Source organism: Eurypyga helias, unplaced genomic scaffold (assembly GCF_000690775.1).
Source record: "Eurypyga helias isolate BGI_N326 unplaced genomic scaffold, ASM69077v1 scaffold22259, whole genome shotgun sequence".
Classification (NCBI taxonomy): Eukaryota; Metazoa; Chordata; class Aves; order Eurypygiformes; family Eurypygidae; genus Eurypyga; species Eurypyga helias.
Window position 1 is genome coordinate 472 of NW_010274228.1, and position 14,342 is coordinate 14,813.

The following is a 14,342-nucleotide window of genomic DNA, read 5'->3' on the forward strand; positions in this document are numbered from 1 at the left end:
GGAATAAGACAGAACAAAGCTGTACCGGCATGTTACAAGCCCAGGCAGCTGGGTGTACAGAACCAAGTAAAGTATCTTTCAGATAATGCATTCATAGTCTTGGCCTTCCACACTGCAAAGCAGCACAGGGTGTGCTCCATGGACAGTGTCTTTCCCCCGCACCGCTGCTTTCTGGCTTGGTGAAATTCAGGTCTCTGCAGGGTGGGTCTAAGAGAAATTTTAACTCAGAGCCAGCAGCAGTTATCATGAGGGCACCTTAGAGGTCTTCCCATTTCAACCTGCTGGTCTGTTTTAGCTGGAGCAGTAAGGAGTGCACCATCAGGTTGGTAAAGGTGGCTAAAAGATATACGTTGCAACAGGAATTGGTCTTGCAGACTCCCTCCCTCCCAAGACCTGGAGGAGAGCGGGAGCTACGTGGGGTGCAGCCAAGAGTCCAGCAACATTTCCCAAGGACATACTTACTTGTCCAGTCCAGGGCTCCATCCTGGTCAAGGGCGCAGGTGGAGAATGGATCCTCAGAAACACGCACAGTGAGGGCTTGTAGCAGAACCATTAAAATCACACCTTCGATCTGGCTGTGGGAAGAAGCCAACATCAGTCATGGTGCCTTTCCCATGCATCAGTGCTGCAGAGAAACTCAGCTTTCCCTGTGGGAAGAAAGTGAGGTCCCTTTCTGGAGCATGGTTCTTCCAGCAGAGAAAGCTATTGCTGGTTTTCTCTGTCCCAGGCACGTGGTTAACTGGCCCAGGCTCACAGGGTGTCCAGGTGTCTTTCAGCACACACCCAGAGATGGGGCCAGCATGGCAGGACTCCTGTACACTCCTCTGGAAGCAGGCAGGTGTTGAACTACAGCTGTCATGGAGCTGAGGCTTAGTCACTGGGCAAAGGCCTAGAAATACCTCACTGCAGGGCTGAGGATGAGAAAAAGTCAAGCTATGACTTCAGCTGCCTCCTCATTTACAGCTGGCTGGCAGCAGCAACAAAATCCACAACCAGTGTGAGACAACAGCCTTCAAAGGCAGTGTCTGATGCCCCTCTCTGACTGATGTTCCTTGCTGCTGCAGCAACCTCTGACACACACCTGACACCAGGCCATGTATGTCACTGCTTAGGGCCCTAAGTCAAACCCAGCCCTAGGTGTGTAAATTGATCATGGAAAGGACTGTCACTGCCCCATTTGTTGTGACCAGCTGCCTTGTGAGCAATAAGCCCCATCTCCCACAGCAGAGGACTGAGACCTCACAAGTCCCTGCATGGCCATGGGAATGGGTGCCCCTCTCAGGCATACAGCACCCATCTACTTCAGTGGTAGGTGCTGGGCATGGTCAAATTCTGCTTTGTGCCAACCATGCAGACCTTCATCCTCCTTCTTGCTTTTCTTGTGCCAATTCCACATACTCCTCCTTGCTTGAAAAACTTCAGCTCTGCAGCACCATGGCTTGGTCAGCCAGCTCCCCGCTTAGCCTTGGTCACATGCATGGACACCACAGGGTGCCATGGTCTTCTCTGTCTGCACCCACACCCCTCTATGTGTTTGTGTGTGTGTTTGCACCCAAGCTCTGCTGCCAACTGGATTTAATCTGCCTGCTTACCTCACAACAAAAATGAGGCCTGTAGATGTGCCCTCTCCCACAGGGTAGGAGCATTCCACAGCCAGCTCCATGGCAATGGGGTAGATAGCGAAACCAAAGAATCCAAAGAGTGAGCTGGTGATGGCCAGTGTGACATCCTGATGTCTGAACCGAGAAGCCTGTGGGCAGAAAAGCAACAGCAAAGTCTCAGTGCCAACACAGCTGCGCATAAAGTGTCTGAACCCGTAATCTGCTGGAAATCCCAAGGGCTCACTGCTGTCACCAGTACTTTCCCTGCCTATTCCTGAAATCTCCCAGTTATCTCCAACCCTCTGGAGTCAACAAATAGCTACATGATGGAGATTTATCTGTTGCAGTTAGGCAAGGGGAGAAAGGATCTGCAGAATTACCTGCACAGCATTGGTGTGGTCGTATTACTGTGACCCGGCTTGCTAGTCAGCAACTTACCAGGAGCATGCTCAGTGTATCTCCAGCATCAAGAGAAACACACACCTTCCTCCCAAGGCAAGCCGAGATTTCAGAAGTGCTGATTGCATTGGGTCACGTCTGGGAATTCACTGAGTTGCTGCAGCTCATTTGTAAAGAAAACTATTCCTAACCATGTCAGACCTGTGTGTGTAACATTGGGGTTTTATCACCAAAACCCCCACAAACCAAACAAAAAAAATATCTGAAACATTCACAAACCCTGGAGATGAGTTTGGTGCCCAGAACAGCCTTGTCCCTGACTCTGGAGGAAAGAGCATGGTCTTGTTCAGCCAAATCAAGGGCCTAAATCTTGCAGCCACAGTTGGTTCTGGTACTTCCTTCCTTAAGCACGTAATGAATTTCCACAGAGGAACATGAGGGGTCCCTTCTGGCATGGCTGCAGCAGGTCTGGCCCAGCTAAACTGGTAAAGTCAAGGAAAACTCTGCATGTCTGGAATCTGAGTTCAGAGTGTCAAGGCATCAAGCAGATTTGAATGGGTGTTTTTCATTTTACAGCTTGGAACTAGTAGGTCATGTCTGTGGGATGAAGGGGAGGGAGGGAAGGGGAGGAGGGAAAGGTTTGCTTATTGCTCCTGACACAGTCTCTTGCATCCCCTGTGCCTTCCTTGAGCCCAGGCATGTCGACTTGCATTCAGATCATCCCCACAGCAAATGCCAGGCTACTGAAGGGAGAAATGCAGGGTCTGCTACAGACGCCTTGTCCTACACTGAGAAAGCCATTGCATTTGTCTGTCTTTTTCAAGGGAGTTAATACCACTGGGATCATGGCCCAGGGGGAGGCGTGATCACGCAGTATCAGAAGTCTGGATGTTTCAACAGGTAGGATGAATGCACAGCACAATCCTGTTGCAAAAGCAGACGCCTGCACCAGTCTGGCACCTCTGTGGTGTGAGGAGTCCTGTGCCTCCTGCTCAGGTTCCTGCTGGCTGATGGCTCCCATTGGCAATGACTGTGCTTGAGTGCAGTACTTGCATTCCATGCCCATAGGTATGAAGTCTCCAGGTTCTGCATTCCTCTCCTGGCTGGATTCAGGTGTTCCCTTTTTCTGCATCTGACAATACTGCAGAACGAGGCACATCACTAGGTCCTTTCTGCTCATCTCATCCTCCTGGCAGCCACCACTGTTAAAAGGAGGTGTTGGGAAAACAACAGCATTCTTGTCCATTTTGCTAAGAGGGATATTTAGCAATTGCCTTGTTTTTTGGAAAGAATGGTCTCAGGGCCAGCAAACAAACATGGTGATATAACAGAAGGAAGTAAAATTATGCCAATTTATGTGCTTATATCTCCAAGCAGTCTGTCCCGTGTGCCACAGTGACTGTGAAATCCTTAGTGAAGGGTTTTTCTTTAAAACATTCCTAGCCCAGAGAGAGACTCACAAAGCATAATACATAGCTTGGTAGACACTATGACATCAAATTACCTTGGTTTGAGTTGATGATTTATCAATCATGGCCACAGAACTAAGCCCACAGGTGTGGTGCAATGCAAGGGAAAACTCACCACTGCGAACAGGATGCTGGCAAGCGCACTCAGGCAGAAACAGATCTTGGTGGGCTCTATGAATTTCCTTGTCCGGTCAACATAGAGGCCTAGCAGGAAAGCACCGAACAAACCACACACTGTGAACAATGCACCGTTCAGGCCAGCAAATTCCTGGAGGGCAGAAGAATAAGTAACTGAGCAATGAGAGCAGTTAGGAAGAGGTTTTAATGTCATTGACCCATCTACCTGCTGCTAGGTTGTCAGTAGGGAAATATTCCTTGACCACTGCGATAGCTGAGGCCTCCACAGGGCTTTGAGCAGCAAATAGTGGGAGCCAGGTGCTGCTGCAGGAGGGTGGGGACAGCAGGGTGGCAGCACTCACGAGGCCTCAGTGGAAGGCAAGTCTCTGCACACCTTGCAAGGGAGGCTGGGTGCAGAGCAGCAGCAGTTCCTGGCATTACATGCTCCAGTCCAGGTATGAGACTGTTCTTGGCTCCTCCAGGGGCCATCTGGCACGTTATCCACACTGATGGCAACAGCTTCAACTGCCTTGGGATCTGCTCCTGTTTAGAATCCTGCTCCTGGCCCTTTTCTTACCGGGGCTCAGGGACCTGCACTGGCAGAATGCCTTCCATGGGGCTGGCAGCTCCAGAGTGTGTTAGATGAGACGCAGCATCACCCAGCTGTAGCAAGAAGCTCTAAGCAGACAGGCAGTAAGCAGTAGTTATGATGACAGGGTACATATTCTGCTGCCTGCCGTGACTGTCTGCTGGTCCTGCTCCTTCAGGACTGTAGGAATTCAAATGCAGGCACCAATCTTGAAAGAAGGGAAGCTTTAACAAATTCGGGTAAAAACTTTTGGGAGCCTCAGAGGCAGATTGGAAGGAAAGGGTAATTGGAATAGCTTCTGTGGGCTAAAAGGCCAGTGCAAGCCTGACACACAGACAAAAGCACCATGATGCACAGAAAGCAAGGCTGCAAAGTTTAAAAGGTTTCCAGTTGAAAGGCAAAGGACTGTGCAAATGTGACCTGGCTATGGAGCACTGAGCCAGGTATCACACGTGGGAGTCGAGAGGGAGTTGACAGAGACCAGTCACGTAGGTGTGCACACGTAACAGCTGGAGAGGTGCTTTCAGAGGATTCCATGGGGACACAAGAGCAGGACTCCAGTGCTACCTGCCCGCGGGGAAACGCAGGAGCTGGAACAGCCCCTTGCTGTTGCAGGGAGAGAGCAGGAGGAGTCAGCTGTGTGCACACTGTGCTCAGCTGTAAGAGTGGCATCTGGCTGGTGCCATGGAAAGGATGGGAAACAGCTGTCACAAAGACTGTGACTTCCTCTGCTGCCCTGGCTTCATGTGAGACTGTGCAGCGAGGAACAGGCGCTTGCATCAGCCTGCCTTCAGCTTCACTCCAGGGCCCACCTAGGCCCCATCCACTTTGGGGAAGGTGTCAGAAGGCTGCACAGACAGCCCTCTGGAGTGGCTTAGGAAAAACACAATACTCCTTTTTCCTAAAAAGTGCTAAAGGTTCTTCATTTGCAAATGGGAGCCTGGCCACAGGCAGTAATGAAAACACAGATTATCCATTATTCTGAGAGATTGACTGTTCTCTGGATTCATGTACTGCCTAATCTATATTAGACAAAGTGGGCAAGTAAACTTTGAGACAGTGCGGCATATTAAATCGTCTTCATTTTACTCTGAGTCACTTATCAAGGAAAATAATTTTGTTTTAACACAGATGTTTTGGACAACGGGAAGGAAAAGAGGAAGACTCACATTTGAATACCCCTTTTCACAAAGGATCTGTTCTAGCAGAGCTGAAAAGCAGGTGAACATCCCAATTCCTCCTCCAAAGCACACTGCCAGGATGATGTATGGCTTGTTCCTTAGGAGCTAGGGGAAGAAGTTAATGTATCATTTAACCAAGTGGAGGGGGAAAAACAAGCATGGCTGTGACAGTAGACTTGAGGGTCAGTGGCTCTGGCCTCTCAGCTGGAAACACTGGGAGGGCAACCATTAGAGGAGTCTGGCTTTCTCCTGTCAGGTCATCTAGAGGACAAGTTAAAATGGGAGCCATGTAGGGAGGAAATATCACTTTAGTGCCCAAATTCTTCCTTCCCTTTGCCATGTCCTGCCTGTAATCACATCTGCTCAGAAGGCTCAGGCTGTGTGGTCCTCTTGGGCGGATGAGCCCAGGTGTGCCTGTTAGAGCTAGCTGAAGAGCAGCCAGGTCATGGTGGAAGGGTCAGGTAGCATCTCCAGCAGCTTTGCTGTAAGCAGGTCACACTTAGGGAGGGATCCTGGTCTCCTTCCGGGGCTTTCCGTGGCTAGTTTGGTGGAGTTCAGAGACTGTCTTGTCAGCACATTCCCCAGCATATCCCTGTCTGTCAGGTCCCTGTCCCTTACACCAGCACGGGCTCCTTTCTGTTACATCACTTACCATTTTGAGCCCTGTGAGGAATGGCTGGGAGGTGGAGTTAGTGGCACTGGCTGAAGGAGGTGTTGGAGGAACCTTCTCGTGAATCCCCAGAGTTGCTAGAGCACAGGCTGTTACTGCTGGGACGGCATAAACACCCAGCTACACAATATAAAGTAAAGACATGTTACCAGTTCTTCCAGCTCCATGACCTCCAAATAAATCCATCAGCTGGACCCCAGTCAGCCCAGCTGGCTGATTAAAGACATTTCATTTACCATCAGTGGGACGTGCTTTCCTTCAGGAGCTAGAGCAGGTGACAACACATTTGCTATAAGAATACCCAAGGGGTTGGCTGGAAAGAAAGAAACAGAGACACTTTGTCATGGAAGCAGTCAGAATCCTGTGTCCACCCCTACTGCCAGTGAGCACCACAGCTGCAGCACGCAGCAGAGTGATGAGTGAGGAGAGAACAAGGCATACGTAGGGAGAAACCAGGAGGGGAACATCTGGAGAAGTTGACTGTGTGTTCCTACTGTTGCCACATCTATTCCCACACCCCCATGATGTCCATTCTATACACCCATTTCCCTAAAAGCCCTGACTCCTGTAAACTGGGTTTCATCTATGAGTTATGGTGTCCTCACCCTCACAAGCTGCCTCAGTAAACACAAAGCTGAAGGGACAAAATGAAGTCAGATGAATCCATGTCATTTGTCCTGATGTCATATAACAGCAGTAATAGAGATGCTTTCCCTTCTTTACTCCCCCTATGCCATTAGGCATGTGTACATATAGATAAGATGCCCCTGAGCAGGGTGAACAGTCCCAGATTCCCCAGCCTCAGCTGCCATGACAGATGCTCCATTCCCTCGACTGTCTCTGTGGCTCTTAACTGGACTTACACTAATATGTCCATTCCCTTGTTGTACTGAGGAGCCAAGAACTGGACACAGCTCTTCAATTGTGGGCAGGAGACGTCCCTCAAGCTGCTGGCAATGTTATTCCTGATGGTCACAAAGATGCCATTAGTCTTATTTGCCAAAAGGGCATGAAAAGCAGGAAAGCCCTGTGACAGCTCCCTGCAGTGAGATGGGGTCATTCCTGACACCTTTCAAGCCAACGCATTTTCTCGGTGCAGCCCAGCCTGGCATGCAAGTTGATCTCTGCTACCAGCTACAAAAATCACATGGTAGAAGAGAATCTTGGACACTTGTTGGTACTGGAGGAGGGGTTGCCTTGTTGAGGGGCAGGAGGTGAGCAGTGTGTGAAGCAGCACTCCTGGGACTCAGCAGGGGAACGTCCAAAATTCAGGAGGTAATTTTTCAACTTTAAGGAGATATTCTGCAACTAATTAAGCAAGTGAAGTTGATTTTCTACTAGTGTGCAGGGATAGGGTTAGGGAAGCCAAAGCCAGCTTGGAATTGAGTCTGGTGAGAGATGTGAAGGGCAACAAGATGGGCTTCTGCAAGTACATTAGCAGCAAAAGCTAGGTTAGGTGAAATGTGGACCCGCTACTGGATGGGGCAGGAGAGTTGGTGACAAAGGACATGGAAAAGGCCAAGGTATTTGATACCTTCTTCATCTCAGCCTTAATTGGTCAGACCAGCCTTCAGCCCTGAGACCAGAGGTAAAGTCTGCAGCAAGGAAAATTTACTGTCACTGGAGGAGGACTAGGTATGAGAACATTTAATAATCCATATATCAGTCAATGGGACTGATGAATGGATCAATGAGTGCTAAGGGGGCAGGCTGTTTTCACTGCAAGGTCATCCTTGGTTATCTTTAAAAGGCCATGGCAATTCCAAGAGTCTCCTGAGGACTGGAAGAGAGTGAATGTCACTCTCATCTTCAAGAACGGCAAGAAGGAAAACCCAGGGAATGCCAGGCCTTTCAGTCTCACTTTAATCCCCAGGAAGATCATGGAACAACTAATCCTGGACACCATTTCCAGGCACATGAAGGACAGCAAGGTAGACAGGAGTGGTCAGCAAAGAAGAAATGCTTAACTAACCGAATAGCTTTGTACAGTGAGATGCCTGGCTGGGTGAATGAGGGAAGAGCAGTGCATGTTCTTTACCTCAGCTTTACTAAGGCTGTTGACACTGTCTTCTGTGACATCCTTGCAGACAAGCTGACAAAGTACTGTGTGGATAGTGGGCAGTGAGATGAACTGAAAGTCAACTGAATAGCTGGGCCCAGAGGATTATCATCACTGGCATGAAGTCCAGCTAGAGGCCAGTCACTAGTGGTGCAACCCAGAAGTTCATACTGGGGACAATACAGATTAACCTTAATGAAAAACCTGGATGACAGGGCAGACCTCACCCACAGCCAGTTTGCAGATGACATCAAAATGAGAGGAGTGGCTGATTGCAGAGATGGCTATTCTACCATTCAGAGGAACCTCAACATGGTGGAGAAATGGACAGAGGGAAACTTTGTGAAGTTCTGTAAGAACCTGCACCCAGGAAGGAATAACCCCAGCCACTGGTATACACTGGGGATGACCAGCTGGAAATCTCCTTTGCAGAAAAGGAGCAGATATGGGGGGTAAGGGTCCTGTTGAACACCAACTTGACCATAAACCAGAAACACAACCTCATGATAAAGAAGGCCACACGCATCCTGGTTTGCATTAGGCAGAGTGTTGTCAGCGGGAGGTGATCCTTTACCTCTACTCAGCACTAGTGAGGTCACATGTGGAATGCTGTGTCCAGTCCCGGGCTCCCCAGTATGATGGAGACATGAACTCACTCATCCATCAAAGGGCCAAAAGGGTGATTAAGGGACTGGAGCTTCTATCATCTGAGGAGAGACTGAGAGAGCTGGGACTGATCAGCCTGGAGAAGCTGCCAGGAAGCAGTTCTTCAGAGAAGGACATTGGTGCCTCAGTGGGCTGCAAGGTGGTCATGAGCCAGTGAATGTACCCTTGCAGAAAGGTGTACAACAGCATCCTGGCTGTATTAGGAAAAGCATTGCCAGCAGGTGCAAGGCAGTGATCTGTCCCCTCTACTCAGCGAGAAACATCTGAAGTCCAGTGCTGGGCTCCTCAATACAAGAAAGATACACAGTTAATGGACAAGTCCAGTCAAGGGCCAAAGACATGACTGAAGGACCAGAGTGTCTCTCATATGTAAAGAGGCTGCGAGATCTGGGGCTGTTCAGCCTGCAGAAAAGAACTGTGATCAGAGGTCGTAAAGAAGAGGGAACCAGACTTTTATCAGTGGTGCCCAGTAGCAGGATAAGAGGCAGTGGGATTAAGCTGTAACACAGAAAACTCTGTATTAATATAAACTTTTTTCTGTGACAGTTGTTGAACACTGAAAGAAGGTGCTAGTATAAGTTGCAATATCGTCATTCTTGGAAATAGTCAAAAGCTGACTACACACAATCCTGGGCAACCTGCTCTAGCCAACCCTGCTTGAGCAGGGAGTTGGACAAGACAATCCCAAGAGGTGCTTTCCAAGCTTGTCTGTTCTATGGTACTGCTGAAGCATCATTAATAGTGCTATAGCACACAGCATATAGCATTTCTGCTCTGTACTTGGGAAAGTACTAGGTTATCATCCTGGTGAAATGTCACATGGACACAATTAAACAACAGTTTCCAAGAGAGGGATGACACCTTCTCCGCTGGGATAAAACACATCTGGGCATTGTAGGAGACTGCCTGAAAACTACTGTTGGGTGTTTCCATGAACTACTGGCACGCTGAAGCAGTTAGAGAAGGTATGGGTGTGTATGTGTGTGGGGGAAGTGAGCAGTGGGCCAAACTTCAAAAGACTAAGTGAGACTGTCTGAGTAATTACAGGATTTCAGCTGCTTTCTCTTCCTGGGAATAGAAATGATACAAGCCTAGCCTAAGGTTGGAAAGGAGATCACCGGAGTTTATCAATTGTACATTATGGTCCAGGGGTCCTGGTGGATTAGCTTGCAGTACTCTGCAATGGAGCTGTGTGTTTTGTGGACAGTGATGCTGATGCACTAAAACTCTGCATGGTGCAGAAAATGACATGCTGACAGACCACAGTACATGAAGGATCCCATGGATGAAGCAGAGGCCACTCCAGTGGGCTCAGACAAGTCTGTCTTCTTCTGACACAGCAGAATTTCTCATGATCTTCACAGGGGACCAGTTCTTGGCCCTGCACTGCTTCGCTGTGAGTAAGTCTCTGTAAGTGATGGGGAGAACCGATATATGATAAATACTCAAGAGCATGGCTGAGTCATACTGATTTCAGCTGCTCAGCAGGATCCTGGGTGCAGGGTCCATTTTCAGCTGCAGACAAGCACAGGGAAGCCTAGCCAGAGGCACTGACAGAAGCTGTGGGGATACTGGCAGGAGGATGTAGAGCCAGTTTCTGTGTGCAGCATTGATACTGACAGCACTGCAATGCTGAGTGCTGCTCTGGCATTAACATGGAATTAATATGTCAGTATTGATAAATCAGAGAAGCATAGAGAAAAAGCTCATGCAAGCAACAAGCAGACATGGAGACACTTGGGAAGAGGCAAAGGGAAATGTGTCTGTAAAGCAACTGAGTTGGAGCAATTCAGTCTTTCTAGACAAAGGAGAGCAGAAGTGACTCTGTCCACAACTACCTGACAAACATGTGCAACAAGACTGAATAGCTGGGGGATAAGGAGCATGGAAACAAGAAGTAACATGGAGACATTTGCCAGTGAAATAATTAAGACTGGAGTAAATGACTGGCATTGTGGCAGATACTCCTTCCAGGCAATATTTAAACTTTCTTGAAGCAAAATCCTGATTTTGTATGGCAGACAGTAATGGGTGTAGCCAGACATTAATAATGGAAGCCTTCTACACAGCAATATGCAGGCGTTGCAGCAGATAATAATCACAGCCCATTCAATCCTCACGCTGATACCTCAACATGCCACAGATTAAACAGCTTCAAGTCTTGGGTTTCCACTCTTACTTGCTCTTCAGTTTTATTCTTTCCCATAGTTAGATCCATTTGATCCTATAAGGACTGAGGACACCATGTGAAGAAAATGCTCTACAGCTGTTCTGCCTGCTCTCTTGTTTAAAAAGAGCAAGTTGTCTTCAGGCTGGGGTCCTTCAGGGCAGTGAAGGACCAAGTACCCAGTGGTCCCTGATAGTACTTGTATTGCACCACACTGATGATAGAGCTCCTTCTCCAGTGAGGAAGGTGAAGGTCTACCTCAGCACTGGGAAACAAGGTGAGCCATCAGATGCACCCTTATTCTAAGAAAGGCAGTGCAAAAAGAATTTATTTGTCCTAACATCACAAATCCATTCTTGCTAAACAACAGTGCCTGTGCTCTGGGTTTGCAGCCGCATAGGGAAAGCTGTATAAGGGTGCTCCTATATTGCCCTTTTCCCCATGCCTACCACTTCCTCACAGCTCCAAGGCAGTGAGTAGGGAAGTTGGCTGTTGGCTGTTTTGAGGGAAAGGCAGGTGAGGGTCCCCCATACATGAAGGTAGAGTGAGATTTCCCCGCTGGAAACAGTGAGTCAGCTCAGTTTCTGGGGCACCTCTCAAGCCCTTAGAGAAAGAAGGAAGAAATTTCTTCTGTCTGCAGCGGAGTGTGTCACATGGAGGGAAGAAGCATGTCTGTCAAGTGCAGTATCCTGCCTAGCAGGGCCCAAAGCAGCCAAGAGAGGAATGAGATCAGAGCAAGTGTATCTGGTGCCTCCCCTCCAGTTTCACAGCTTCCAAGCACTTTGCAAGGCAAAGGTGGTTTCCGCATGGGTAGGCCTCCTACATTTAGCATCCCCAACATATTTGTGTGGCCAGCTGAGTGTATTTTATCTGTGTGTGTATACATACCAATTCGCAATACCTGCTCAGCCTTGTTACCTGATGAACTGGTGGACAAAACTGCTGCAGCAGCCTCACCTCTATCCAATTACAGAATTTAGCAACTGTTACCACTGGCATCACATGCAATTTGGACACCTTCCTAACAAGCTGCAGAATTAAGGCCACTACAGACTTTAGATTTAATAACACTGAGGGCTGTCCTCAACCTCCCTCATATTTAGGCAAAGATGATCACTTTATCATGGCAGGGAGGAAGATGGTTGGGAGGCTGAGCAGTTTACTTCAAACATTTTTGCAGGGTCAAATGGCTGTAGCACAGAGGGTTTCCTCTGCCTATTGCCCCTGCAAGGCAAACAAAGGCTAGCAAGTTCTGGGAGGCAGCAATATTACTTTGTAGCTATCACTTACACATTGACGCAATCATATTTGCTGTCGCTCTCTGGTGGTCTGGGAACCATAGTGCTGCCAGCTTTGTCGGTGAAAAGATTATAAGGGGCTGTGCCAGTGCACACAGGCATTGCCCAATAAACAGGTACCAGTAACTCTGGGAACCCAGGCTCAGGAACTTCAGGGCGCTGAACATCCGGATGATGCTACCCATCATGTTCAGCCAAGCGCTCAGGATCACCTGCAGCAAGCAGAAACAGCTGGGGGTTGTGTGCTGAAGCCTGAAAGGCAGAACTTAATGCAACAGGGTAGCATGAGAAGAGTCTGAGGTGCACTACAGGAGACACTGGGGAGTTAATCACTGAATGGAAAGTTGCCTGCAGACCACCCCCACTGATCCAACAGTTACCTGTCTCCTTAGGGAGCAAAGTGGCTGTCCTGGCCCCACATGAGAACTACACTACAATGTAGCTTATGCAAGACAGCAGACACTGTCATGGAATTGATAAGGAATCCAAAGTTCACTAATTATACTCTGTTTGCAAGTTTGCGCCATCACCTATATTTTACTGTAACAATCCAAAGATCACGGCAATGAGTCATCCAGCACACAGATCCTACTAACACTCTTCTATACCACCAGCATGCCAGCATTTTAGTGTCACATTCCAGGACACACTTGCTTCTAGGAAGCTGTGCAGAGATCCCAAGTACAGACCAAGCTCCGAGCTGATAGGGGTCTCTCACTTGCATCCTGCCCTGCTGCTCCTTGTGCAAACAAAATAGCTGTGCTAATCCTTTTCCATAGAAACCCCTACCCAATTACAGCAAGCTCTTCACAGAGTCAGGTCACAGAACCTGTCCCTGACAGTTGGCTAAGACAACAAACACTGAAGCAGGAAAAGGCAAGTTGGGGTGTGACATTATTCTGACTTTTCCCACTGCTCCCCACCTCAGAGGACACGTGAGAGCTATTACTGAACCAGGACAGAGCTTTCAACATGCTCATCCTCTGCTGCATCACAGTATGCATGTCAGTTCTTTGTGCAGCTAAACCCATGGAGATGTCACCACAGCTATCTCTGGGTGAAACGCCCTCAGGGAAACAGAACAGTATAACTCACAGCACATCTGAGCCCCACGCTGTCGAGAACCCATGTTGCCAACAGACCAAATGGGATTGAGATGAGTAGGTACACTACTGAAAGCCAGTTGACCATCTCCAGGGAAATGTTGAAGTAGGCAGCTGTCTTATCAGCAACAGGAGCAAACGTCAGCCACAGCTGCAGAATAGAAAACAATGATGTGTAAGCATGAACATCTCCACCAGAACAGAAATTTACCATCCTCTCAAACTGTCTGGGCAGAGAAGGGGCTAACTACCTTAGTCTCTCCTTGAAATAAGGATGTTAAGGCTGGTAATAAAAATTGAAAACCCCAGTATCTGCAGTTATTGCACTAGGACTATTTTACCACTGATATCATCATTATCTTGGCCCAGAGCACCCTACCCATTTCAGTACCTCATCCCCAGTTCCCTAGTCCTGTTCCTGGGAGCTGGCTGAAGCAGAGGTCAGTACTTTCTGTCCCCGTGTTGAACATTTCAGCCCCTGATGCACTTATCTGATGTAAACCACAAGAAATCCTTTCATGTTAGCATAAACAACACAGAGGCTGCCATGTCCTCCGTGCTACTAAGAGCCTCTTAAACTCAGCCTGGTATTCACGCTTGCATTGGTAACCCCAGGATGTGGCCTTCTAAGAACAACTTTGCTATATGCCAGCCAAAAGAGACACTACTCCATGGTGTCCTACACAAACGTGGCAGTTCGGGAAGTGTCTAGAAATTTTCATTATTCAGTATATCAGAACACATAACAGGAAAATACAAGAGGTACATTTTCCTTCCAGTGACATATCTGAAAATATTTTTCCCTGAACTTTGTTTTAGGGACTGGTTTTATACAGTTGCTGTCTGCTTCTGGTTTCTTCTGGGAAAGGCAAGGCCTCCTTTGACCCTCAAATCAGGTCCTGACATCATGCCCACAAGAAAAAAATAAAAATCCCAAAAGTAAGGATATTTCTGTGGATTCTTTGTGAGGATGCCCTCTCTGGTGCTTTTCAGAAAGACTGGCCTATCCCAAGAATGGGTTTC

The 14,342-nt window shown here is 48.2% G+C and overlaps 1 protein-coding gene across 1 annotated transcript; it reads right to left on the reverse strand.

The window, feature by feature from the left end:
* Positions 1-462: 462 nt before the first annotated feature.
* On the reverse strand, positions 463-13,470 carry MFSD7 (major facilitator superfamily domain containing 7; the record flags this gene model as incomplete). Its single annotated transcript, XM_010159760.1, has 8 exons — positions 463-575; positions 1,593-1,750; positions 3,585-3,737; positions 5,345-5,461; positions 6,009-6,146; positions 6,263-6,339; positions 12,209-12,428; positions 13,312-13,470. Coding segments are annotated over 8 exons (1,135 nt in total), but the record flags the coding sequence as incomplete, so codon positions are not given.
* Between the last annotated feature and the right edge of the window lie 872 nt (positions 13,471-14,342).